This window comes from Brachyhypopomus gauderio, unplaced genomic scaffold (assembly GCF_052324685.1).
Source record: "Brachyhypopomus gauderio isolate BG-103 unplaced genomic scaffold, BGAUD_0.2 sc63, whole genome shotgun sequence".
Classification (NCBI taxonomy): domain Eukaryota; kingdom Metazoa; phylum Chordata; class Actinopteri; order Gymnotiformes; family Hypopomidae; genus Brachyhypopomus; species Brachyhypopomus gauderio.
This window is the reverse complement of record NW_027506884.1, coordinates 1,617,292-1,643,362: the sequence shown is the minus strand read 5'-3', so window position 1 is coordinate 1,643,362 and position 26,071 is coordinate 1,617,292. Positions and strand designations below refer to the sequence as shown.

At 46.0% G+C, this 26,071-nt stretch overlaps 2 protein-coding genes across 5 annotated transcripts; one reads left to right on the top strand and one right to left on the bottom strand.

Moving 5' to 3' along the window:
- Window positions 1-595: 595 nt before the first annotated feature.
- On the bottom strand, window positions 596-7,267 carry LOC143489573 (uncharacterized). Its single transcript, XM_076988686.1, has 6 exons — window positions 7,050-7,267; window positions 6,664-6,949; window positions 6,107-6,216; window positions 3,141-3,239; window positions 2,808-2,978; window positions 596-1,605 (listed from the first exon to the last, which is right to left on the bottom strand). Exons 2-6 carry the CDS (start codon window positions 6,737-6,739, stop codon window positions 1,408-1,410), a joined length of 654 nt encoding a protein of 217 aa, XP_076844801.1. The 5' UTR covers window positions 6,740-6,949; window positions 7,050-7,267; the 3' UTR covers window positions 596-1,407.
- Window positions 7,268-8,267: 1,000 nt separating this feature from the next.
- Window positions 8,268-24,994, top strand: xylt2 (xylosyltransferase II). Of its 4 annotated transcripts, none has more exons than XR_013124714.1 (12): window positions 8,268-8,427; window positions 12,989-13,505; window positions 14,729-14,904; window positions 16,965-17,167; window positions 17,947-18,027; window positions 18,464-18,680; window positions 19,362-19,538; window positions 20,307-20,563; window positions 21,043-21,238; window positions 21,565-21,898; window positions 22,233-22,930; window positions 23,027-24,994. XR_013124714.1 is itself a non-coding variant. In XM_076988680.1 (11 exons), the coding sequence occupies exons 1-11, from the start codon at window positions 8,296-8,298 to the stop codon at window positions 22,553-22,555; spliced, it is 2,610 nt and encodes an 869-aa protein (XP_076844795.1). In that variant the 5' UTR covers window positions 8,268-8,295; the 3' UTR covers window positions 22,556-24,994. The 4 variants fall into 4 exon arrangements, 2 of the variants coding, with proteins under 2 accessions (XP_076844795.1, XP_076844794.1); XR_013124713.1 differs by having other exon boundaries at window positions 22,233-22,842; window positions 22,939-24,993; XM_076988680.1 differs by having other exon boundaries at window positions 12,992-13,505; window positions 22,233-24,994.
- The last annotated feature ends 1,077 nt before the right edge of the window (window positions 24,995-26,071 follow it).

Sequence of the window (26,071 nt, the reverse complement as noted above, 5' to 3'; positions counted from 1 at the left end):
TATGACAAGACGTGATGTACATACACACTTCAAATATTTGTAGAGACATAAATGACATATTAGCAAATAATGCATGTAGATGTGGTCACCTTTCTCAATAGTCATTTTTGAAGGTTGGGCAGAAGTTTTAAACTGTGTCCTACATCTTTAAAATTGTGCAAATGTCCACACACCCCAGCCCACTCACTCCCTGACCATGAGGATTCAAATTAGTCGAAACTGGATCTTTGTAAATGAGACACTATTTGTGAATGCAAAGCAAAGACAACTCATACCGAGCTATTAGGTGTAGTGCTAAAACGTTGACAGCATATCTGTGCATACCTTTGGGATGTTTAACACAACCACAGATGCACAGAACCAGATTTAATAGGACAGCTCTGCTGATTCACATCTGCTGATTCACATCTGCTGATGCACATCTGCTGATTCACATCTGGAGGATCCACTGTGTTTTCAGTCCTTTCTTATCACACGTCTCACATGAGCAGTTGCCTTTTTGCTGTTCATGTTTAGTTTTAATTTATTCTCAGATTAAAAAACCTACCTCCTGATTCTAAACACCCTTTCAGCAAGTCTACACAGTACCTAACGTGCTCTGAGAGAGAGCAGGTCAGTAAGTCATACTTTATTCAGGCAATGTTTGTACAAGTTCTCATGTCCTAAAAACACACAGTTCCTAGTTTGATGCATACACCAGTGTGTCATGCTGAGGCATCAGAACTTGTAATCAGTTCAAATTGTAAACATGAGAAAACGTCCAAGGATCAGAAAAATATCAAACCAGGATAACAGCACACAATCCCAGTTTGTGCTTTTACATTTAAGACTATGAAAGACAAACTGTAATAAAGGATAAAAACGACACAGAATGGCTCTTTGGTGTGAGATGAACCTGCCATCTCCAGTAGTCTCAAGTCTCCTAGTCCATAAAATCTGTGTGTTCCCTGAGATTACACTGCGATTCAGAAAGTAAGTTAAGCCACGTCTGCCAGGCTGCATTACGGTTGTCCTTTGCCGTTTACACAGCTTTTTTTGTGTTATGTAACGTTCCGCACATACCCAGTGCAGAAAGGCTGCAATCAAATCCCATGATTTTCCTGCCCGGGTATGAAGAGTCATTTGTAAACAAAGTGTGTAGAATGTGCTTCACATGGAAGGGTGTACTTCAGACTCACAGCTTCTGTCTGAGCTGCAGGGCCTGTATAACTACACCTGTCTCCTCATGGCTCTGTGTTTGCTCTGCTGCTTTGGCCTTGAAATCCACCAGCCTGTTCAAATATTGTCTTTGAAAACAAACTACCAAAAAAAATCAGAGTAGAGGTTACAGTGGAACCTGGCATTGCTGTGCCAGTGTGCTCTGGTGATAGTAATTCCACTTCTTTGTCCTGGACTAATTAGTCTGGTTCAGTCTGGTTGAGGAGTGTTGTGGGTAGCGGGCGAGGCCGTGTTCTGAGGTAGTGCCTCGTATAGAGGTAAGGCATCCACAGGAGACTGAAGGTTCCCCAACAGAGCGTGTGGCGTAGCTGCTGATGAGATGGTGTCAGAAGGAACATCGAGGGACTGAACAGACTGGCGAACGCTCTCCTCATATGTGGGAGGGGGCTAAATAAGAAACAGACATGATGAGAAGAGGTTCATCTTTAAAATAAAATAAACCCATAAATCTCTTTCAATAAAGTAGATTTGTTTCCTTGCTGTTATGAAATCTTCAGTCATTTCACACAAGTTTGTTATTACTGCAGGCATTCATGAATTATTTATAGGATTATGTATATTAGCCCAAGGCAGACAAGTTTCTTACTGCTGCTGCCATTACAGAAACCAAATGTGACCTACTGCGTCTTCAAATGTAAAAACCTGCTGTAGTGCATTCTGCAAGTATTTCCATAACAGATTTGCTTAGCTACACTGCTCTCACACGCTTCCTGCATCATCATGCAGCTAATCTCTCTACCTATCTCTCAGTTAAATCTCTCTCTATCTATCTATCTATCTATCTATCTATCTATCTATCTATCTATCTATCTATCTATCTCTCTCTCTCTCTCTCTCTCTCTCTCTCTCTCTCTCTCTCTCTCTCTCTCTCTCTCTCTCTCTCTCTCTCTCTCTCTCTCTCTCTCTATCTCTCAGCTGGGCCACATTATCTTTTAATAACCTTTATCTCATGGCCCCAACCCTACTCTCAAGGCTTGTAAGGAGGCAGGGCTCATTTTGTCCATCGTTCTGGGATGGACAATATAATTAGGCCCAAGTATCCCCCCCCAGGAGGATGTGAGGGAAACATCCCGTGAGTGACAGATTCAGGGGGCGGAAGGTCCCGCCCACTAACGGGGTCACGGGGAGGAGACGAGCACAGTGGAGAAGCACAATAAGACACATTCTCCTCTGCTGTTTACTTTTCAGGAGGCTTCGCCTGATTGTGTTTGACGGGCCTCCATTAGTTTGTGCGCTCGTGTGTAACTCCCGACTCACACCACACACACACACACACACACACACACACAATCAACATCAAAGGGTACAGAAATGAACAGCCTGCATGTCATGGCAACGGCGCAGGTGAGGGGCTAGACGCGCTGTTTGGGCGGGAGAAGATCGGACCGCACCGACGCGCTCCTGTGAGCACCGCAAAATCCAGGATAATTCACACGACACCAGTCCATCCAATCACAGAGGAGACGGGTACCGCTTACTCTGGGCCAGCGTGGGGGCGTGGCCTCAAATGATCTGATTATCATAACTGACCCTGAGGGCGAAGCGTGCTGAATACCGCCTGATCCAGCTGGCGTTCCACATGGACTCACCTCTGTCGTCATGGGTCCGTTCAGGCCAAAGCGGTCGGCTATCATCATATGGATCTGCCGCTGACGGTCCTTCTTACGCACGCTCTCGTAGGAGGGTAGGCGGGGCATGGGGAGGTCCAGGTCTGGGAGGCGGTACATGCTGGGCAGGCCGACATAGAACATCTGCCCCGACTGAAGGACGGATGGAGAAATGTGATTGGAGGATGAAAGATATTGACCAGCGGGCAATAGGACCATTAGAAATGCAACCACATCAATTATTCTAACTCGATCATTGATTCAACTGAATTTCTAAACATGCCAATATGTGAAGAGGTGATCTTCACATCTTACCTGAGTGTTTGAGTTGTCATGCCTCGTAGTATTTGACAGTTCAGCACATGGTGAGCCCACTAGAGTTTGTCTGCTGCTGTAATACTGAGAAGGGGCCTCCTGTAGAAAGGGTATTAGCAAAACTTAAGACTTAAGAAATCACCAATACCGTATTTAAAGGGCTATTATATTCATTCCCTGTCAGGCAACAAAAAGACACAGATATGAAGTCATGTCCTCTTTTGTAAGTCGTCGTCAAGTCCTTTCCTGTTCTCACTCTGACAATGTTCAACCCAGACCTTTAGCCAGCCATAAATTACATCGCCACTTAGAGGACCACCAAGAGGTTTCTCTTCAGCCACCCTCCCAAACAAGATTATGGCAGGGCACCACTGTATGACCCCGGGGAGTTCTGCTGACCCAGCCGGACACTAGGTGATTACCCCACACCTAAATGGGAGTCTTTGTATCCAAAGACAATGCAGAGTGTCTTACTCTGTCATCCAGGCCTTCAGTAGCCCTCCCCAGAAACTGGCCGTTTAAAAGCTTCTTTCTGTTCCTCTTGTTCCTCCAGCAGGTACCACTTAATGAGCGTGCTCCGCTTTTACGGCCCCATATGTCACCGAAGCAGCAGCACAGCGCGGCCGTTTGTCAGCCGAGGCGACGTGTGTGCGTGCGAGAGGTGGTGGGAGCTGATGCGTTTCCTGTAAGGCGAGCTCTACTGTGGGCAAGACCGCCTGCAGTGCTGATTTAAGATGGGTTGGTCTGCAGGTCTGCAGTCTATAAAACTTGTATGGAGCTGCGTGACAGGGACAGGGACAGGGACAGGGACAGTGACGTCATTCCCTGTGACACGCTTTGACCTTTTGGACCGCCCCTTCTGAGCGGGATAGAGGGAGGATAGGTGGTGTTTGGCAAAGGCAAGGTCAGGGGTCATCTTCTCCTCACTGGTTCACAGTTTCAAGAGTCTTGGCTGTTCTAAGAAAAAACAAAACAAAAAGAGAGGGAGAGACCCTTTTGTTTGGCCCCCTAATTCAGGCAGTGTGAAAAAGCGCAAGCGTGTAAAATCAGGGCTGAAGTCGGGGGAGGACCTCTTCGGTGGTGTGCCTTTTTCAGTGCCCGATTTAAAGTAAAGCTTTTGTATTCACATACCTACCCCCACAAGCACAGGAGGGCCCAAAGACAAACTCCTGGGAAACGTGGTTAAAGCAAAGGGAAGGTCTAAGTTTGTCAAAAAAGAAACAAGCAGAGACACTAAAGGCTGTCGTTTATGAAAGGGTTTGGCTCTGACATACTTGTTTGTGGACTTCATGTAAAATACCTCCGTACAATTATTCAGTAGAAAAAAGTCTTTCTGTGCCATTAGAATATGATTACAACACTATAAGTTGCTAACAGCCATTATTCAGGATGGTCTGACAGGCACAATTTACTCTTCTTGTAAGAACAAACTGAGAAAGTGCTTAGAACAGCAACCTTTGATTCTTCTTGACATAGCATTGGCATCTGCCCATTCATTCCAGAGCTAAAAATATAGCAGGAGGTGGCCATGTTTTTCCTTTAGATTAGATGAAGATTGGGGGAGACTCATTTCTGCCCTGCTCAGATAAGCACCAGGTCCCTCCTGGGAGTCTCGTAAGACAGACGTAAAGCAGGAAGAGGAAACTCTGATAATGTTATTGCTGGACTGTGACAGGGGGGAAATTTCCTGTCCAATAACATTGAAGATAAAAGTTGCCCTCTGATACTGATCTAGGACCAGTTTCCTCTAACAAAGTTCTAACAGTAAACTGGCCTCAAAACCATTGAAACCAGCACATGGTAAAGCCCAGCCAGGATAAAAGTATCCTTATGTTCAAACATGTAAAAAGTATACAAGTAAAAACATGAATTATTCCTAAACTAAAACACATACTGAGGATGGTTGTTTCATAGCTGTTGGCAAGATCAGATGATGTTAGTTAAAAACCAGTTCTGCAATTATTGGGAGTTTCTACACTCTTCACGCTGATCTGGGGTCAGACAGCACCGCACCGTTGGACCATCTGTGAGTCCAAGCAGAGCAGAAGGGGTCAGTCTGAGCACCAGCACCCAAGAGCACGCCGGGAGATTCCCTCCTCCACAGTTATGTCTCTGATTACCCTGTAATGTTTGCCAAGATACAGTATGCTGCTAGTGAACAGACCAATGAGAACAATCGAGCTATTATATACTGGTTAGTGGAAACTCTATTTGTGAAGATAACCCATGACATTCATAGCCATGACATATTACTTTCTCCACCACAGCTCCATTGTATGTGCCGTGGATGGTGGTCACAGTAAGAGATAGTGGTGTAGCCGGAACCACTCAAGACCTGTGCATCTGGCACCACTACAAGGATTTGGAAGATTTTATGAAAACGCCAAAACAATTATTAGAGAAATTTAAATTAAATTCACTCTTGTGAATAGAGTACTACTAGATTTGATGTATGTGATGTTGTGCAACTACTTATCTACGTCAAAACATTTGGAAGAGTTCCCAAGAACAACTGTGAGCAAAATCAGGGATGTCTCCAAGTGAACTTAGTAGGGTTAGAGTGGACATACCTTTAGTAGGGTTAGAGTGGACACACCTTTAGTAGGGTTAGAGTGGACACACCTTTAGTAGGGTTAGAGTGGACATACCTTTAGTAGGGTTAGAGTGGACACACCTTTAGTAGGGTTAGAGTGGACATACCTTTAGTAGGGTTAGAGTGGACACACCTTTAGTAGGGTTAGAGTGGACACACCTTTAGTAGGGTTAGAGTGGACACACCTTTAGCAAAAAAAAAATGCAATCCACATGATGTTTGTGGTGATGCCCAAGAGAACGTTTGATAAAACTAGCTGAAGAACCGCTTTCTTTAGCAGAGCAATGCAAAACACTCCTGACCAGGCAACTTCTCGCTCTTAGACCCTCCTGGCTGTGGTTTGTGATGATGAGTAAGAAGAGATGAGTCTTACTATGTCTCCGTGTGGGTCCGGATAAGCCCCGACTTTGCAGCAGAGAGGGTCCTTCCGGTAGAGAAGAGACAGGAGTAGCACAATCACCACAAAAAACACCAGACAAGAGACTGAGTGGGAAAAAGAAAGTGACCTCATCAATCAGAGAGTTAACCGTGCTTTTAACGTTTGTGTTAACTGCCATTAATCAGATGATTTACCAACCTACTGAATGCTAAGCAGAAAGAAATCGTTTAAATTTTTATAGTATTAGTTACTAAGAAGCAGTAATGTTAGGCAGTTATTGGTGAACCACAGCTGTTTAAATATCAATAGGACAGTTCTTAAGCTCATTTTATTATGCTGAATGTAATAAAATGTAATCCACATATAGCAGGCTATTGAACATGTGACTTATGAAGTAACCATCAACAAACAACAATAAACACACACAATCCATATGAGACTTTTAAAGAAAATGTAAACAACCCAGTCCAGACTTTAAAACAAAATGCTCGGCAAATGAAAAAACTTGTTATAATAGCCTGTATAGTGAATAGCACAAGACTTTCACTTACATGAAGCCACAATGATTGTCAGTTGATCCGTGGGGAGAAGTGAAGTGGAGATTGTTGGAGAAACGGCGGTGGACATCTTCTGAAAATATAAGGTTCTTAAAAACGCCTCGACCCTTCTTGTGGTAAATAATCAGGACATTCGGGTTTCAGTTTCTCTCCTTCTCCATCTCAGACCGAATAGCGTGAGCCCAAAGAACTTCTCGCTGTTCCGCTGCATGTCAGTCACGACTCACTGTGGGCTTTTTTCACCCGTCGTGACGTCGGTCTCGGGTAGATTTGGGCAAACCTTGAGAGGACGGAAAACATCAGGGAAACATCAAACGAGATGTCCGGCTTTTGATTGCATTTGTGTGAACCTTAAAAACGCCTGATTCACTTAGACGAACCTAAAATGTGAAAAATCCACTCTTATATCAGATGGAGGAGCACGACCGTGTGGGCTGATGGCACCGGAGGAACCGCCGTTGTGTGTGGGGCTCCAACATGCTGGTTGTCCTGGAGATGATCGGACTTTGTGCGTTTAAAGTGGGCCGCCTGTTGGCTGAGAAACACACGACGCTGTCTGGGGTCGCCCTGAGGCTGTGAAATGTCTGATTGAGAGTGGATCTCTCCACATTTGTCACCAAAGAGAGATTAAATTTAGGCAACCCATTTTTTTATCTGCTTTGTTTTTACCCATACTTTTGTGATGGCCTATGTAAACTTGGTGATGCTGTCTTGTAGGTAAAATTCATTAGCTTTTCTGATCATTTTTATTTAGGCCAACGAAATAACTTATTATTGTATATAGTCATTCAAAATTAATTAGATACTTATTTTTTACATGTTTTAAAGCAGCTAGTAATGTTTGTGAATACTGCAGCTTGTTGGCAAACCTATTTTAAAAACGAATATCGTGATACATATCATTAAGGCTAACGTAAAACATACATACAGCAAAATTAGCAAAATTATACATTTCGATATTGCCCAATCCCAGTTGCTCAACAAACCACCAGCACTAATCTGGAAGAATGCTGCATGTGTTTCCTCTAAGATATGTGAGATGTTCCACTGGGATGACCACAGGTGACCACTGAACACACACGGAGGAACCGCTTACCGGATGACCTCACAAGTCAGACCTATCAGTCTGGTACAACATACGGTTCTGATTTAAGGAAAGCGATTTCTGGGTCTGAAATCTAGCATTCTTAGACTGTGAATGTTAGTTTCCACAAGTATCGAAAAATAAACGTTCAAAATATTTTTAAAAATCTGTGGCTGTCAGTTTTTCTATGTTATAATATTTCTGTTCAGTGTTTGTCAAATGGGTTGCAAAGGCCAATATGGCCAAATTAGAAAGGTTTTTATCCGGTTTAAGAAAGTGTGATAGGTAAAATATATTTGGCTTACGTAGACCAACTTTTTTCTAGGTCTAGGTGTCGCTCAATAAAACCGGATTAACTAGTGGAGTGGAGGATATAAACAGTATACTGTATATATACGGTCTACGATTCACGGCCACATCTGACTCGACGGAGTCGTTTGAATCAAACGGGTGTTCGGTTCCACACGCGGTTCATCGAGCCGAATCCGCTGATTCACTCGCGCGAACGATTCGCCGCTGCACGTAAACCGGGGCGAGGGAAAATGGTGGCGAGCGCCCGCGTACAAAAGCTCCTCCGACGGTACAAACTTGCGATTGCCGCCGCTCTGACCATTCTCCTGGTCCAAGGGCTGGTAGTATGGAGTCTGAGGAGTCTGGAAGAAGGGGAGGCCGAGGTGAGGCTTTTAAAAAACGACCTTTTAGCGGACGGTTGTTGTGTGAATCAGACTGAAGCTGCTGCCCGTCGCTGAACTGAGACGGTGTGATTTGAAGGAGCCAGCAGGCTTAACGTGGCAGCTCGGACAACACGGCGGCTCTCCTGGGGTGTTTTACCCGGTCGTGGCGACCCGGTCGCGGCGTGAACACGTTAGCCGGGCCGGCTACATGTGTCGGGGTGGGTAGTGTTGACACCGCGGCCGGGGAGGTAACGCACTAAGCGGCCGTACGCGGACGTGTCGCCCCGCGGTGGGTTTGACCGCCTGGGCTTCATCCACGGTCCTTTAATCACTATTAAATGTGTTTTATCGGTTCAGGTCCAGTTGATATTCGTTGTTTTGTCCAGATTTGGACCGTGTGTGTGTCGTTCAATGTACCGATTAACTAACCGTCTAACGTGGCTGGTACGTGGGAAAATAAAAAGCTGAAGTTGTTTATTTGACCAAGAAAGAAAAGGTCAGTTAGATTAAACGAAGTGATTGACTGTCTCGTTGTGTTGAAGTCTGAACAACAACGACATAAAATACAAATATAAACTTCCAGCAGCTCGGTAGTGGGTGGTTAATTCACGAACCGAGCCACCTCGAGTTACTACAAGTAGGGACGGGTGTCGGGAATGCGCTGGTGGCATAACCGGGTCAGGAGAAACACAACGAGGGACAATTTAGTTTATCATCTTATGTTTTCACATTTGTAGCTTTAACATATATATAAAAAAAAACAATTAACAGCCACGTAGAGGAAATATCAGACTTAATGCGTTATAAATGACCGAGCATACATGGTGATGTTGAGACTGTTAAACTCTCTCTGATCCTTGAATCTATTTACGTATTCTACATGTAGGTGTGTCTTGTTGCAGAAACAGGTTCGTTGTGATTAATGTGATTTATATGTAAAAGTGACGTGGGAAACGTCTGATGGCTGCATCTGAGAAATGTTATGGTGGTGTTCAAGTAAACAGCCTGTTCTCAGCAGCAATGTAATGTATGTGGAATAAAGATGCTGCCCTTTTATAAGGCAATCAAGGAATGCCTTAGCAAAAAATAAAAGACTAACATTGCTAATTATTCATGGCAGGTAGGGCCCAGAAAGCTTTATGTGGCTGAGATCATGTTAACTATTCCCCTCAGGAATCAGCATTAGCCCCCATTAGCAGTGTAGGATGAAGTACTGCTCTAAGCTGTTTGGAAGACACCCAAGCTTGTTTTGTCCCTTCTGAACCGGAGCAGTCTGCATCGTTGCTGAAAAGTTTTCCAGAAGCTCCACTCATAATTATCCCTCCTGGGGTGCCCAGTCTTTCCCCTCTCTCACCCCCTCTAAATAGTAGTCTCAGAATGGTGACTACAGGTAAGGGCATGTTGGACACCCTCAGAGAAATGGTATTACAGATTCAGCACACACACACACACACACACACACACACACACACACGCATACATCGATGCAGTGTTCTCATATGCCTCGAGGAACAGAAGAAGCAAGCCTCTCTTTGCAAGATATTCTGCTGTTTCCAGCAAGTTGTGGTGGCCTGGATACAGACCCTAGTGCAACGTGAATTGGAAATATGATTTTGTCGGGGGGGTGAGGGGGTGTCCTGGGGCGCTCTCTCATTATCTACTGAGGTAGGAGGCTTCTGCAGATGGTAATGGTCCTGACAGGACGTTAAGGCCAAGGACCTCAGAGGCAGAGAACCTTCTATCATAAGCTGTCGTTCTCACGCTCAAGAGGAACAATCGTAGTGGGTCGTGGCTCAAGCGGCACCTCTCCTTGGGCAGAACTGCTCAGCATGACAGGGAGGTGATGAAAGAGGACATTGATTCTGAAGCTCTTGCTCTGCAGAAAGGCAAAGGGCATGAGTTACAGCTCAGTGTTGTGGTGTCGGTGCACCCTTATTGCTTGTATGCTTTAAGATGCATCGTTGAAAAGGAACCTTGCCAGCCTTAGCCGAAGACATCACTTTTCAGCTCCGCTCGCCGTTTAAAATGTAAGTCGCAGTTCCGTTAGGCCTCCATTTGAGAGATTTAGCGTGTCTGCGCAACTAGAGCGCGCTCCTGCCGTCCGCGGTGCTGTCGTCCGAGGTCCTCTGTGAAATTCCTTTTTGTGTCTGGAGAAGAGCGCAGAGTTCCAGGGAGGCGACCCGTTCCAGGCGGGGTTGGTGTTTCTGAGTGGGTGTGGGACGCACAACTCCACACATCAAGGCCAGGCTCTCTGCGCCCTCTACTGCCTCTGCTGGCCACATTTAGTATGAGCTTGTGTGCGAAAGGCTCAGCTTAAAGGAGGCTGTGTAGCGTTCGTGACATCGGTCTGGCCATGTGGGTTCTGGGTCACGGCCCCTCTTCCCACAATCCTCTGCTGCGTTTGGGCCAGTGGCATGTAGCAACAGTCTGGACTGGGCCGTGCTGTCTTTCTGCAGCAGGGGGTTGTGGGGTATGTTTGTTCTTCATCCGTCTCTCCCCGCCCACTGGGCCAACATCAGCGCTCCTGCCTCTGCTGTTGGGGGAGGCCATCTTTGTGCCCCAGTGTGGGATGAGGTGTTTTTCTAAAGTCATTTTCCTTCTGGCATGTTTAGCTCTTTTCTTTTGTGGTTTGGTTTCGACGTTCCACGTAGGCTGTCTGGCAAACGGAGAACACAGTTCTGCAGCTGACGTGCCATCACGGAGGTCTATAAAGTCTCCCGAGTGTGAACAGTTAAAATAAGGGCTCCTTGTAGTGTGCAGCAGCGTGTGAGTGTGCGAGGGAGGCCTCGGCCATTATAGAGTCGCTCCGTTAAGGTGCCTTTGATCCAGCGATGACAGTGGGACTAACGGGCAGTAAAATCTGTTGTTGCTAGATGGGGCCGGCTGAGGTTGGCATCCTGGACGTGGACATGTAGTCTCGATTCCCCACACAACCTCAAAGCATTTACTGTTTCAAGCTCAAGCCGTTTGGACTGTGTACATATTCTTTAATTGGTTCCCCCCTTGAGGGAACAAATCTAGTTCTGATTGTTCTGGTCTTTGAGCCCAGCTTGTAGGTAGAGTTCTGACGTTGTACTTGTGCTGGGCTACCTCATACCATAACCACGAGCAAGTCAGGAATAAGATTGCACCCGTATAGACGTCCTTCAGGTTAGTTGATCGTAGGCTTTTCTTCAACAAGCATCACAGTGCCATCAACTCTGATTTGGTCTCTGCGTTGACTGCGGTTTCTCCTTGACACATTTAATTCTTCTAAATGACCTCAGTATTCAATGGCAGAACTAAAATACTCTCTTTGCTCCATGATCTTATTAGGAAAAACAATGCTTGTGTGTAATGCATATGCAGTGTGAGTTTGTCTAGGAGACAGTTGTGCTCTGTAGCTCCAGGCTGAGACACAAGTTTGGCTGGTGGACACTCAGTGCTGACTTTGCCTGCTCTCCTTACCACGTTTCACACCGGTCCGTGTTGCATCAAGAGTTCACCAGTGAGCCTTTTTCATGTATGAACACACACATATTAACAGCGGTTCCTGTATCATAGCGCCAATGCAGTGACTAATAAATAAAGTGGCGAAATCGACAGCAACATGGCAGCGTTTATTAGGGGAGACGTTTAAATGTGTGAACGGAGCAGACGCACGCTCGCTTAAATTAAAGACCGTTTGGGCTTGACTGGGATCTATACAGATAACCAAAGAACTAGTGCTTCATGGACATTGATGTATTTGGGTTTCCTGACATTTATAGGTACCTGATTTCAACACCAGGGAATTACACTAAGCAGAATCTGAAGGCACACTAAGCCCTCACTAAGACTAGCTCCTTCCTCAAGGCTGGGTGTCTTTGTGGAATTAAAGTCATGAGGACTCATCACCTCAGATGTTACCATTAAATCTGACATAAGAAATATCAGTTCTCATGGTCATTTTTTATGTCTCTCCATATAAATTTACATTGACTGTCTAATCTGGGTTCGTCTTGGCACTGTCATCTTTTCTCTAGCTTTTGGTGTTCTGTCAAAAGAGCCCAGAATCTGTTTGTACAACCACACAATCACGTTCCTGTGGTAAATGCTGGTAGGACCACTCGGTGTCTGATGGTGATGTTAGTGGGCAGCAGAGAGCAAGCCAGCCCTCTAGGCCTTTAGCTCAATCTGCCCACTCCAGTGTGCCCTCTCTCTCTCTCTCTCTCTCTCTCTCTCTCTCACACACACACACACTCATTCTCTCTCTCTGTCTCACACTCATTCTCTCTTGCACTCTCTCGCACAGACACACACCTACCCCCTAAATTACCCCAGTTCCAAAAGAGGTAGATGGTCTGTTTAAAATAGTTATGCTCTTTAAAAGAAGAAAAAAAGAAAACATAAGAAATATGATTATGTAAAGTTGTTGTGTCTCTGGTGTTGTTCCACCACATCAGCTATTTTTTTTCCCCTTCAGGTCTGAATCATCGGTGAGATTTGTTAAAAACAATCCCAGCCATCCTGTTGATATTCTGTTTTCTGTCCTCTCTCTCTCTCATCTCTGCTATTATACTGGTCCTCACTTTCCCTCCAGCAGAGGCATCGGCGCTCTAAGCTGCCAGACCACAACAAGCAGGACGTGAAGCGAGACCCTGAGGCATGGGAGAGGCAGAACGCCCTGTCTGGGGGCTACCACGGTCAGTCCAGACGGGCCGTGGAACGCACCGCTGTAACTCCGCCCCCCAAGAGATTGCGCCGGCTGTGGGCCAAGCCCCCCTTGATCGACAAGACTCCAGCGGGGCAGGGCGCAGCGGCGGACGGCGTCGCCCCCTACGACCCTTCCAGCAGCCGAAACTTCACAGAGGTGCGTCCGGGGGAGGGACCCAGGGCCTCGCTGGGTGTCTTGGGAGAGCCAGGCAGCGTGGAGGGCGCTCCACAGGCCCCCAGCAGCGACTTTGTGCCCAAATGTGAGATCTCGGGGAAGGACGCCCTGTCTGCGCTGCACCGCGCCAGCTCCAGGCAGTGCCGACAGGAGATTGCCAACATCGTGTGCCAACACCAGGCTGGGCAGCTGATGCCCAAGACTCTCCCTCAGTTCTGTCCACAGCATGGTAGGAACGGCTCACTGTGCAGTCATGGCTAGCTATGATTGTGACGTCTTTATTTGCATGTAACGGGAATGTTAATGGGAATGGGAAAATGTAGACCATCACCTCAGTCAAACCGTGTCCGTGTGTGTCTGTGTGTGTTACCATGCTCAGTTGTTTAACCCTTATATGGTCCAAGGGTCTGTGGGACCCATTTTTAAAAAATCAGCTTAAAAAAATTCTACAATTTTTTTTTTTTCAAACTGAGATTCATTGGTCCTTGGCTCATTTTCTGTGAGCAACATAAATCAGAAAATATTTTCAATGACCACCCCCCCGTACCCCCCCCTTCACATTTGTATTACATACAGGGTCCAGGGTCCACTGGGCCCTGGGCTAGTCAAAGTGGGCAATCAACATTGGGTTGGGTAGTTGATAGTCGTCTGTATGACTTTAAAGGATATACAAACAAAGGACAGAGGAGTTTGGCATGCAAAGGTGAGCAACCATCAACACTTTTGATGGTTGTCACATCAGGGGTTGATTGCATATTGTCAGACAGCAGACGAAGAATCTCTATAGAGACAAAGGGGTGAGATCTGAAAGAAGCATCTTTTCTCTCAGCCCTCATTATCCCTCCCTCCTCTCTGGACCTGTGTGTGTGTGTGTGTGTGTGTGTGTGTGTCTATGTGTGTGTGAGTGTGTGTTTCATCCAATCATGGGGACATGATGCTATAAATGCTAAAAATGCTAAAAATGCTATAAAAGATGGCAAAGCGATTCTCAGTTCAGACTGCCTTACAGCTGCTATTGGAAGAGACAGAGGATTTTGATGGTGATTCAGAAGAAGAAATTTCAGGATCACATTTCTGAAATATCAGAGTCTGATAGTGATAATGAAAAGGAGGATGAGCAGCAGCCAGCTCCGTTAGCACCAGCCCGTCAGCAGCTAGCCATAGGACCAGCCTGTCAGCCAGCATGATTTATGATTCATTTCCTTATTGTGTTACATTTTAATAAAAAAGTAACTAATAAATAAATGAGAGCAAACTAATTTAACATATGTATTGTTTATTTTACTTGCAATTGGGCTAAATCTGCTGATTATTTTAACAAAAAATGCAATGGGTCCCCCACGCCCAGCTGGACCCCAAGAAGGTAGACCACGCCCGGATCTCATCAGGGTTAACATGATACATGGCAGTAATGTCCATGTGCTGTTTTCTCTCCATTCTGGCCTCTGGTAGTCCTGTCCAGTGCTGGCCAGCAGGCTGACATCACAGACAAAGACGTGTCTAAGGTGGAGAACCCGGTGAGGGTGGCCTTCATGCTGGTGGTCCACGGCCGGGCCGTGCGGCAGCTGAAACGTCTCCTGAAGGCCATCTATCACAGAGACCATTTCTACTACATCCACGTGGACAAGGTAAGCTCCTGGGTTGGCGCGAAGATCCTGGAAGATCAACTGGGGGTAGATACCCAACCTGACGCTTTGGCTGTGTGAAAGATTAGTGGTCCAGCCGTTGAAGCACTCTTGGAATGCCTTTGTTGGAGATGTCAGATAGTGATTAATGGGTCAGGGACAGCACTCGGAGTTTGCCCTACAAACGCTGAAGATGAAAGAACGTGTGGTTCTTCTGGGTTCCTCTGAGAAAATGAGAGGTCTCACGTCCTGTACAGAGCAGATGTGCTCTCAAGGCTCGGGGTATTTGGAATGTGCTCCAGGCTCCACACGTTAGGGTAATAATCTATTTCTTTGGGCCTTGATTTCTTTTGGTGTACCACCTGCTCTCTGTTACCACCTCCTGTGATCCATTCTTCAGTGTTTCCAGGGTATCTTCTTGTCGATGGTTTAAAAATAACTCACCAGAGCTTAGTTAGTTTCCTGACAATGAATCAGTACGTCGTCACGCAAAAGCCCAGAAAAAAAATGGAGCCAACGAGTTCTGATGTTTGGAGTGTGGAGCGTGCGGGTTAGGGTTAGCCTGTCCTCATTCTCCGTCTGCTGATCTCACACTCCCACGTGCAGCAGCAAGCACGAGCCTGGACGCTGAGTGCACACGGCCGTCCTGGCCATGTCATATGGAGAGTTGTGAGAAAGTCAGCAGGGGGATCTTTTAGTTATGTGGACACGTTTATTTTCTCATAATGGCAGACTGGCTCAGTTACCCTACTACATGGCTACTTTCTGAAGAAGTCATTTCATTTTTTAAATAGAGAATAGTACAGCGCACTGTAGAAAACTGGAGGAAACCTACACTAGCCTATCACGGGTTATGTCTAAAGTAAACGTTTATTCAGACTAGGCTTGTCCCGATCTGATATTTGGATCGGATCGGCCGCCAATATTTGCAAAGTGCCATCCGGGTTTTCAGCGCACCCATTTAGATAATCCATTCCAGTTTTTGCTGTGTTTTCGCCAGTGAGAGTAAAATCCGGTTTGCATTTTCCAGCACATCTTAAGCACACAATCTCCTAACCATTAAGACAGCAATGTAAATTTTAAGTTATTGGTAAAAATGTCAGTTGTGTGGGATTATTTGACCTTAAAGGACGAAGATGAAAAGGTAGAGTGCAACATATGCCACAGTAAAGTCAAGCGTTGTGGTAAAGTTGTAAGAACTTTTAATACAACCAATCTAATCAAGCATTTAGCGAAATACCACCATAAACAACATGAAGACTTTCTAAAGAAAACTAAAGACATAAAAGAAAGGTTCTACACAACTAACACTGGCAGAAACGTTTGCAAAGCGTGACAAACAGCCATTGAAATGTGCCAAAGCCCAGGGCACAAGTCATTTACAATATTATTTGCACTTATGGCTTTTCAAGCCTTGGTTTACTGATGCCATTTCTGTTTGTTATTTATTATTTAGTCTATTTTGAATTTATTAATTGCTAAATAAACAGGTCAGTTTCTCCTTACCAACCACTGTGTATTATTCAAACACACCTAATTCAGCTGGCTACTTGTTATCAAGAGTAAAACTCTTTTCAACATGAGTTTGACAACAAAGTAAGTTGGCTAAATAACTTTATTACATGCTCGGATAGGCCGGTATCAGCTGATATCTGTATCGGATCGGAGGTGCAAATAAATATCTGTATCGGATCGGAAGTTCAGAAAGCTGGATTGGGACATCCCTAGTTCAAACCCATCAGAACTAGTGGCCTACAATAAGTGTTGGCAATGAAAACATTTGTGTGTATTGTAAAGTGAGACGAGGTGAATGAAACTTTAGTACATTTAAACGACTAACATTACTGTTCCTCACTGAGCAGTGGTGTCGTACGTCAGGGTGGAACTGAAGCAGAGGGCAGCGCTTCCTTATTTAGATACAGTGGGATGTCATTAGAAAAAAACACATTTAAAATAATGATTAGACTGACAAATAAACCGGTGTGATACGGAGACAGAACCATGTGATGATTGTCCAAGATTAGAGACTGTAGATGTTTCTCCATCTCCACCCCGCCCACCAGCGCTCCGGCTACCTTCACCGCAACGTCCTGCAAATAGCTGAGCAGTATCCCAACGTGAGGGCCACGCCCTGGCGTATGGTGACCATCTGGGGTGGCGCCAGCCTGCTGAAGGCCTACCTGAGGAGCATGCAGGATCTTCTCTCCATGCTCGACTGGAAGTGGGACTTCTTCATCAACCTCAGCGCCACCGACTTCCCCACCAGGTCAGCCCGACGTAACCCCGCAGAATCACACACTGGGTCTGCTGTAGGCCTCACTCAGATGTGTCCGCTTCATTCTGGCTGATGTGGAGAATGATGCGTGTCCTTAAATGTGCTGAGGGTGAATGGATGAGTGTGTGTGAACGTGAGGATCATGCTGCCATTTCACGATGACCCCAGGTCCAGTGTTCATACACGTATACAGCCAAATATAATAATTCAAACAGTCCATAATGGAGTACTTACTACCACATCATTTACATAACACAGCCTTTTAAACATATTTAAATATCCTTTACATTCTGCTCTGGAAATCAACGCGGAGAGATGTTATGTTCACTCAGATTAGTCCTACTCAGACATGGGTGTCGATAGGAAAGGCGTGGGGACGGGGGGGACGGGGGGGTGAAGGTCTCAGCCGTGTGATGGCCACTGTGAAAGTGCTGGTCTTTGTGCTGGTGTGCACTAAGGTTGCCACGTCTCTCCCTTTCTTCTCCGTCACATCAGGGAGGTTTTCTTTCCCCCCTGCACATCAGTTGGCTGTGGGGATTAGAAATCGGCCAAGAACAGCTCTGTGCTGGGTGCCTTTAAAATAACATTTTAAAAAAGCTAAATTGACACTTATGGTACACAGAGGCGTTGAGGACCACCAAATCCTGTCAGGAGTGGCTAATTCCATTTATAGGAAGCTTTTTCTTTTTTCTTTTTTTTACTTCACTCACACGCCTCTCCCTTTTTCCCCCCGTCATCTGTCCCTCTCTCCTGCTATCGCCCTCACACAGGACCAACGATGAACTGGTGGCTTTTCTCTCGCAAAACCGTGACAAGAACTTCCTGAAGTCTCACGGCCGAGAGAATGCCAGGTTGCATGTTCACCATCTTTTCCACTTTACCCGACTCATTGACATGCAAATCCCCAAAGAAGTGCTGTGTGTTTCCTGCTGACCGTGTGCTCGGTGGCTCAGCCTCTGTGAAGGCACTGCTGCACTTGTGTAAAGATTCTGAGAAAACATCTGAGATACTGTTTTACTTTAACTTACAACTACATAAACACATTTTTAATATGCGAGTCCTACTGAATATAAAGCACAGTGCATCCTAAGGCTCTTCAGCCATTTGATTAATCGGTCAATTAGTAATTCTTTTAAGACGTCAAATCTGTAGTTATGTGATTTCATCAGTTGGAAAATGATAGTAAGGACAATTAGTAAAACGGCTTAATTGTTGCATAAAATGAGTGCGATTATTGCAATAATGTTAATTTTGATGCCGTGTGGCGTCTTCTCTGCCGTGCTCCAGGTTCATTAAGAAACAGGGTCTGGACCGCGTCTTCCACGAGTGTGACAACCACATGTGGCGTCTGGGCGAGCGCTCCATCCCTGATGGGCTGGACGTGTCGGGCGGCTCGGACTGGTTCGCTCTGACCCGGCGCTTTGTGGAGTACGTGGCGGGATCACAGGACACGCTGGTGACGGGCCTGAAGCAATTCTACACTTACGCTCTGCTCCCCGCTGAGGTGCCCCACCCTCCTGTTCTCCACAACCATTGGCTTAAAGGCGGCGTGTTTTTGATGATTACGGGGGTTTGATTGGATGCTGAAGCGGGGTGGGTCATTCCATTGCACTGAATTAGGGTGGGTCATTCCATTGCACTTTAGTGGGGTGGGTCATTCCATTGCACTTTAGTGGGGTGGGTCATTCCATTGCACTTTAGTGGGGTGGGTCATTCCATTGCACTTTAGTGGGGTGGGTCATTCCATTGCACTTTAGTGGGGTGGGTCATTCCATTGCACTTTAGTGGGGTGGGTCATTCCATTGCACTTTAGTGGGGTGGGTCATTCCATTGCACTTTAGTGGGGTGGGTCATTCCATTGCACTTTAGTGGGGTGGGTCATTCCATTGCACTTTAGTGGGGTGGGTCATTCCATTGCACTTTAGTGGGGTGGGTCATTCCATTGCACTTTAGTGGGGTGGGTCATTCCATTGTCCTAACTCTATCTCAGTGTTTTTCTGATATTTGTATAAAAGTGTTTTTACATTTTTAGAACTTCACTTTGATTTGGAAATGCGCGTGTAGTAACAAGAGTCTGACGATAGCATGTTTAAAGACTCACATGCTAACAAGACTTGATTGTGTTAATCAGAAAGTGGGAACGTTCTCCCTAACAGCTCTCCCCTCTTTCCGCTGTGTTTGCCAGTCTTTCTTTCACACGGTACTGGGCAACAGTCACATGTGTGACACGCTGGTGGACAACAACCTGCGCGTCACCAACTGGAACCGCAAACTGGGCTGCAAGTGCCAGTACAAGCACATCGTGGACTGGTGCGGCTGCTCGCCCAACGACTTCAAACCCGCCGACCTCATCCGCATCCAGGTCGGGGGAGAGTCCTGCACTCACACCCACATGGGCTGACCTTCTGTGGCTGGGTTATGATGACTACGGGAGATACATTGGCCCAGTTACATTGGCAATACAAAAATGTCACATTCAAAAACGTATGGCTTGATTTTAGGTGCCTGTTTGTGAGATTGCTCCAGTGTGTATGGTGGGGATGTGTATGGTAGGGATGTCTTGTATGGTTAGATACAAGTTTGAACTCACCTAACTGAATGTAACTGATTCTTCGTTTTGATCTAAAATATCAGGATCTAGGCATTCGTTTCTGAGGACAGTGAAGTTCATCCCTGGGTGTTAGTGTTTCCTCAGCTGACCAGGGCTCAGTACGTGTGAGAACTGAGGCTCCCTCGGGGAACTGAGGGAACGATAGCTGAGAGATGTTTTTTATGAATGCTATTTAGAGGAAGGTCAGGCCAGCTTCAGAATTCATCATCTACCAGAGTGGAACAGGAGGGGATCCCAAGGAGAGGAACTTCCTGAGTTCTGGGAGCATCTTGGGTCCTCAGGGTGAATCTGTGATGGAGCAAATATAATATTCATAGTTTTGTCTTTATGATTATTTTCTGACTTGTAAAATGGTGAACCTAAAGATGAGTGTGTGTGTGTGTGTGTGTGTGTGTGTGTGTGTGTGTGTGTGTGTTCAGGCTCCTGCTCCTCTGTACAAAGTTCTGTGTATAAGGTGCTGTGTTTCCAGGTGGTGTCATGTGATCGTGACCACGCCCCCTCCTCTTTGCCCCACTACAGCAGCTGACCCGTCCCACCTTCTTCGCCCGCAAGTTCGAGTCCACTGTGAACCAGGAGTCCATCGACATCCTGGACACCCACCTGTACGGGCAGCACCCGCCGGGCACGCTGGCCCTCAAGGCCTACTGGGAGAGCCTGTTTGAGCGGGAGGACGGCGTGAGCGCGCTGAGCGACGTGGCCCTCACCGCCTACTCCTCCTTCTTCAGGCTGGGCCTGCACGCACAGCGCACCGCCCACGCCAACAGCGACACCTGCAGGTCAGCCGCCTCCCCGCAGGACTCGGAGTGACGGGACTCGTCTGTCGTAGTGCGGGTCTCGCTCCGTGTTTCGTTTACAGGGGGGAAGAGAACCTTCGAGAACTGGTCACGCGTATTAGCTTTGCACGTTTGTTCAGTGAGTCACAGGACTAACTGTCTTTCTGATGTACGTTGGGAAAGTGTGTGTGAATTGCTGACGGAAACTTGCGTCATCCAGTTTTCACACCAGATTTAGTCACAGCGTAGTCAGCAGTCGTGTGCTGCGAGTGGCAGAGCGCCGTGTGAGAGGCAGAGAGGCAGAGCGCCGTGTGAGAGGCAGAGAGGCAGAGCGCCGTGTGATGCACTCACCATTTGCTTCTGGGCTGTCGTGTTCTGCCAGAGTTCAGAGTTCATGTAGGGACCTGCATGACTGCTGTCGGGTTTTACAGTCCCCCAAAACTTTATGCCGCTACTTTTAACGTTGCTCCATTTTCCCACAGGTTTGATCCCATTGGCTACCCTGTGTCCGTGCATCTCTATTTCTATGACGACCGTTTCCAGGGTTACCTGGTACGGCAGGAGGTTCAGAGCGTGAAGTCTGGGGGGAGAGAGACGCTGGAGGTGTGGGCTGTTCCTCAGGCCACGTTACAGCTAGAGGGAAACCTGCGTGAGTTCGAGAGGCTGAAGAACCTGGAGGTGAGATGGTGTAGACGGAGGTCATGGGTGCACTGAGCTTGACTGTGTAGAGGTCTTAGAGGCAGGCTGTTTGCCATGGGCTAGAATGTTGTTACCAAGAGGGATCATGGGTGGTGGTTTGGAGGTGAAATGTTCGTGCCAAACCAGTGGGAAAGAGTTTAGCACAATAAATGGGATAATTCACCAAAATATGTGGGTTGTAATGAAGATCTAGTGGAGATTAGTCCTTGTAGAGGACTAGCACTGTACAAACATCTGTTAGTATGTGTTCCTTTGAGGTCATTAAGGGTAAAGTTACGAATGCTTTGCACCTCGTCGTCCACCAGGTCGGCACTGACTGGGATCCAAAGGAGAGAATCTTCCGGAACTTTGGCAGTGTGATGGGACCTCTGGACGAGCCCGTGGCAGCGCAGAAGTGGGCTCGCGGGCCCAACCTCACCGCCACCGTAGTGTGGATCGACCCGGCACGCGTGGTGGCTGCCTCGTACGACATCAGCGTGGACGTGGAGGCGGAGTTCACCCAGTACAAGCCTCCGCTGCAGCGCCCCCTCAGGCCTGGAGTTTGGACAGTCCGCGTGCTGAGGCTGTGGGAGCAGGTGGCAGAAACGCGCTTCCTGGTCATGCCTCTAGCCTTTAAAGGACGACAACCTCTTCGCAAAGGTGAGATGGCTCCGGTTAATGGGCCTGTGGAACTGGCCGGCACGTGAATGCAAACGTCAGCTGGCATTACATTTCCAGACAGTGCAACAGCGTCTTTGCTCAACGTGTCATTAGTATTTATTTGATGGCATTAATGATCGCTATGGCATTTGTGCTCACGTTGGTGAATGAGATTACAAAGCGTAGAAGCGTTACGTTACCTTACGTTACGTTACTCTTTAAAGGTTGTAGAGTCACTGCAATAATGCCGTCAATACTGCTGAAAGACGCTTGTAATGGCTACGCTGTTATCTCTGCATTCCCGATACTACACGTCCATTTTGTGTGTTTTCAGATGACCATGGCTGGCTGCACGCGGGGCCTCCGGGCAACCAGTACTTGGATCAAGGCTTCCAGCAGCTGGCACAGGTACTGAAGTTGCCCCCAATGGAGCGCCACCTGGAGGAAGCCCAGAAGAAGGCCTCTTTGGTGGGCAAGGATCTGGAGACCTGGCTGGACAGCTTGGTGGGGGCCTTCTGGGTGACTGGAGATGTATGTTCAACACAGACTTCTCAGTGCCCCACCATAGCCACGTGTGCCCAGTCCTCCTGGAGCTCACTCTCACCAGACCCCAAATCAGAACTGGGACCAGTCAAAAGCAACGGTCGCATCAGGTAGCCCCCATAGTTGGGACAAACGACGGGGAGGACGTGATACAGAAATACAGGCTACAGTGGCACCACGGACCGGCCCCCTTACGTGATGTTTACAGTGTACAGTCTCCGACCGTCACACTGCTGGAGGTACCACGGGGTTCGGTCGAGGCACCTTGTGTTGAGAGTTTACGATGTGTGTCAGTAAAATCCACATGGAGTTACTGACATTTGCACATGAGGACAGTCTGATATTTTATGTCCTTAATGTATCTTTGCTCAGATGTCATTGAAGCGTTTCAAGGTTTTGAGGTCTGTCTATATGCAGGTCTTGAGGTCTGTCTATATGCAGGTCTTGAGGTCTGTCTATATGCAGGTCTTGAGGTCTGTCTATATGCAGGTCTTGAGGTCTGTCTATATACAGGTCTTGAGGTCTGTCTATATGCAGGTCTTGAGGTCTGTCTATATGCAGGTCTTGAGGTCTGTCTATATGCAGGTCTTTTCTTTGACTGGATGAATGATGCAGAATGATGGGTCGATGACTTCACCTCAGTAATTTTAACGTTTTATTTACAAGATCAACAAGGACACGTGCACATTTTCTTTTTTTCTTCGTTTTTTTGTGAATAAGCTTAGCCAAATTCTTAATGGAAGCTGTACTACCTGTTGAAGGTGAGTGGCTGGAGTTCTCGGGCTTGTGTGTCTGTGCTTATTTTGAAGCATGTATAACAGTACTTCAGAAGCAGATCAATGAAGTGTACTTTACTGTAAGTCCAAAGTCTTATCTGTACCGAGACACAGAAGGAGGCGGGGCTTGTGAAGCCACTGCAGGCCTGTTGATCCACTGGCTGTATTCAATCATATTCAAATGCTGCTTACACAGTCAGTGTCGTCATTGCGTGGACTCGTGTGCAATTTACAAAACGAAGCGGCACTGGTGACGTCCGTCCATCACGAAAGATGTAAAGATTGTGAGGATTAAGACTTTGTGAGTTTTGTAATGCCATCACGGACTTTCGTGCTCATTTTGTATGGCTTCAGAGAAACCTGTGATGTAGATGTTAACCACTTCATTGGCCATTACTGAAGAAGCTAGCTGGGTTACACCGCAGTGTGGACTGTACAATTAAAAAATGCTTTGTCTGACCAAGGTGAGGGTTGGTGGAAACGGGCTTCTCTCTGTCTTATTCATGTATGCCTGCCACAAAGCAGATTTTCACACCAAGCCCTGATCTAGGATCAGTTTCAATGCTCACCTGCATTTCTTTAGACTCAAGCTATTCATGACCGTGGTGAGTGTGAGTATTAGGAAGCACTCAAGCCCCTTGGTACTCTCTCTGTTTACTGAACTCAATGGAAAATCATTTGTTACTCTTGTGAATGCTAACAGTTGTCCTCTGAATCTAGTGTTAATTACTTGCATATAGTTTTCTGTTTCACTGTAGAATTACAGCACAAATCGGTGCAGGTTCAGTGTGGATGGCTAAACATATCACCACTGAATTTTGTTTTTCTTTCAGCCATTTGTTGCGTTGTGATGTATATCATTTGTTTATTGAGTAGGGTTTTCTTTTTTTTTTTTTTTTTGACCAGTTCTTGTACCTTCTGGCTTTTACATTTTTCATTTCCTTCCGACATTGAACTGTGGTGGAAAACACTGTAACCTGTATGGGCTGGTGGCCTTGCTCCACCAATCAGCTACTCCTCCTTCCATGGTAGCTTCTTCTTTTCTAAAGTCTTGTTTCAGAATTGCAGTGACCATGAAAATCATTAACTTTTTGAACTTTTTTTAAAACTGTTTGTTTTGTTGTTTTTATTTGTTTTTGTTTTTTTTTTTTTACTGTTTATTTAAGTGGCATTTTTGTCTTCACCGTCTTGCTTCAGAGAAGGCAGTGTTTTTTTGAACAAGACGTGTAGTAGTGCATTGTGAGTGAATGGATTATTTGTTTATTTATAACCCTCTTTAGCAAGGAAAGTCATATTTTCACACGTCAAACGCTGCTTTCATCTGTAGTCTGTCTCGACTCCTGCATTGTCTGTCTGTCTCGGTCTCCCATGAAATGGTACCTGGAGCAGAGTTTCTACTGGAGTCTCACGACGTCCACGTGACGAATGACTTTACTGTCGCAATGGGTGGTGTGAAGAAGAAACGGTGGAGTTGAAGAGCAGAAGAATGTGTGTTAAAGGCACAATAAATGTTATAAATAACGGAAGGTGTGTGATCATTTACCACATTGTCACTTTGAGCCCATAAATGTTTATTTCAAAAATATCTGGTAAAAAAGTGTGCACAGATTATCAGTTCCTGTTTGGTAAGTGTTGAGTGTTTTATAGAGTCCATTCTACGTCTCACGTGTATATAACAGTTGTTTTTGGGTCAGTTTTTGTCTTATATAGGCCTATAGGAATAGCAAAACGACCTAGACCAGCGTTCTTGGATGCATGTGTGAATCAAAGTGGTCTAATAAAGCCCAGCTAGTTTTGAGTTGTAAGCCAACCCTTTCCCATACCACTCGGGTATATAGGCTATTGATCAGATCTGGAGCACTCAAAATAATCAAACGATTGTGTAATAGATTGAAGTCTTTGGTGTGTATTTGTGGCTGTTGAGCACCAATGGGGAACATGGACAAAGCCATTTGATTTTATTTTAGGTTTGGTCAATTCTGTATAAACGTCTAACAATAACCAACCAATAAATGAACGAAGTTAACCAATCTTTATAGTTCAAAGGGTTGGTTATGGACGCTAACAAATGCAGATATAGACGAGATATTCACAAGATTTGATTACTGGCGCCATAACGGCGGCAAAACATTTGTAGTAAGACATTATGAACCGATATTTTTTTTACACTGGCGACACTACATAAAACGGCAGTGATGAAAATTCCATATAGTAAAGGCAGAGTACATAAAAGCCTCTTATAGAGAAGTTGTATGTCTTCTGAGAAAGAACTGACAGACAATGGCACACTAGGGCCAGAAGATCCCAGTTACGCCTTTGAACTGAATCGTCTCTGAGTGTGAACGCAGCTATTTTTCTACCTCCTGCTGCTTCAGTGAATAATCTGTAGCTATGTTGTTAGCATGCACTGAAACAGTTAGTTAGGCCATTATAAAAAGAAGTAATTTAGCTAATACAACTCGTACTGAGCAGCTCATAAACTAGTTTTTATATAATTTGTTATTTTATCAGACTTGACTTGGGGTTACTTTAACTCGAAAAGTAGTTTCCATTGATTCCGTTTTAAACAAATATTGTAGTCGATGACTTGTGTCAGGCTTTGTACAAAAACAACTAATCTTAGCCATATGAACTCGATTAAAGGAACCATGTAATAAATGCGAGGGATTAATGAATTGTCGCGCTGTGGTTGAGAGCGCTATCCAAGGTACTGAACGTTGTACGCACGTTAAGGTCGACAAACTCAAACGCTGTAGGATCTTCACCTCGTGATCTTGTTGGCGTCGGGGTGGTGGTGGTGAGGGGTGAGGGGTGTCTTTTGAAAAGTGTATAGAATCTGCACGAAGTCTAATTC

Bases quoted from the DNA above. Each gene is read 5' to 3' on its own strand.
- xylt2 (XM_076988679.1), top strand. From the start codon at position 8,296: ATGGTGGCGAGCGCCCGCGTACAAAAGCTCCTCCGACGGTACAAACTT. The intron at 18,681-19,361 runs GTGCCCCACCCT...TGTGTTTGCCAG, and splicing joins ACGCTCTGCTCCCCGCTGAG to TCTTTCTTTCACACGGTACT. The intron at 19,539-20,306 runs GTCGGGGGAGAG...GCCCCACTACAG, and splicing joins CCGACCTCATCCGCATCCAG to CAGCTGACCCGTCCCACCTT.
- LOC143489573 (XM_076988686.1), bottom strand. From the start codon at position 6,739: ATGTCCACCGCCGTTTCTCCAACAATCTCCACTTCACTTCTCCCCACG. The intron at 2,979-3,140 runs GTAAGATGTGAA...TCCGTCCTTCAG, and splicing joins ATGACAACTCAAACACTCAG to TCGGGGCAGATGTTCTATGT. The intron at 1,606-2,807 runs GTGAGTCCATGT...TTTCTTATTTAG, and splicing joins ACGGACCCATGACGACAGAG to CCCCCTCCCACATATGAGGA.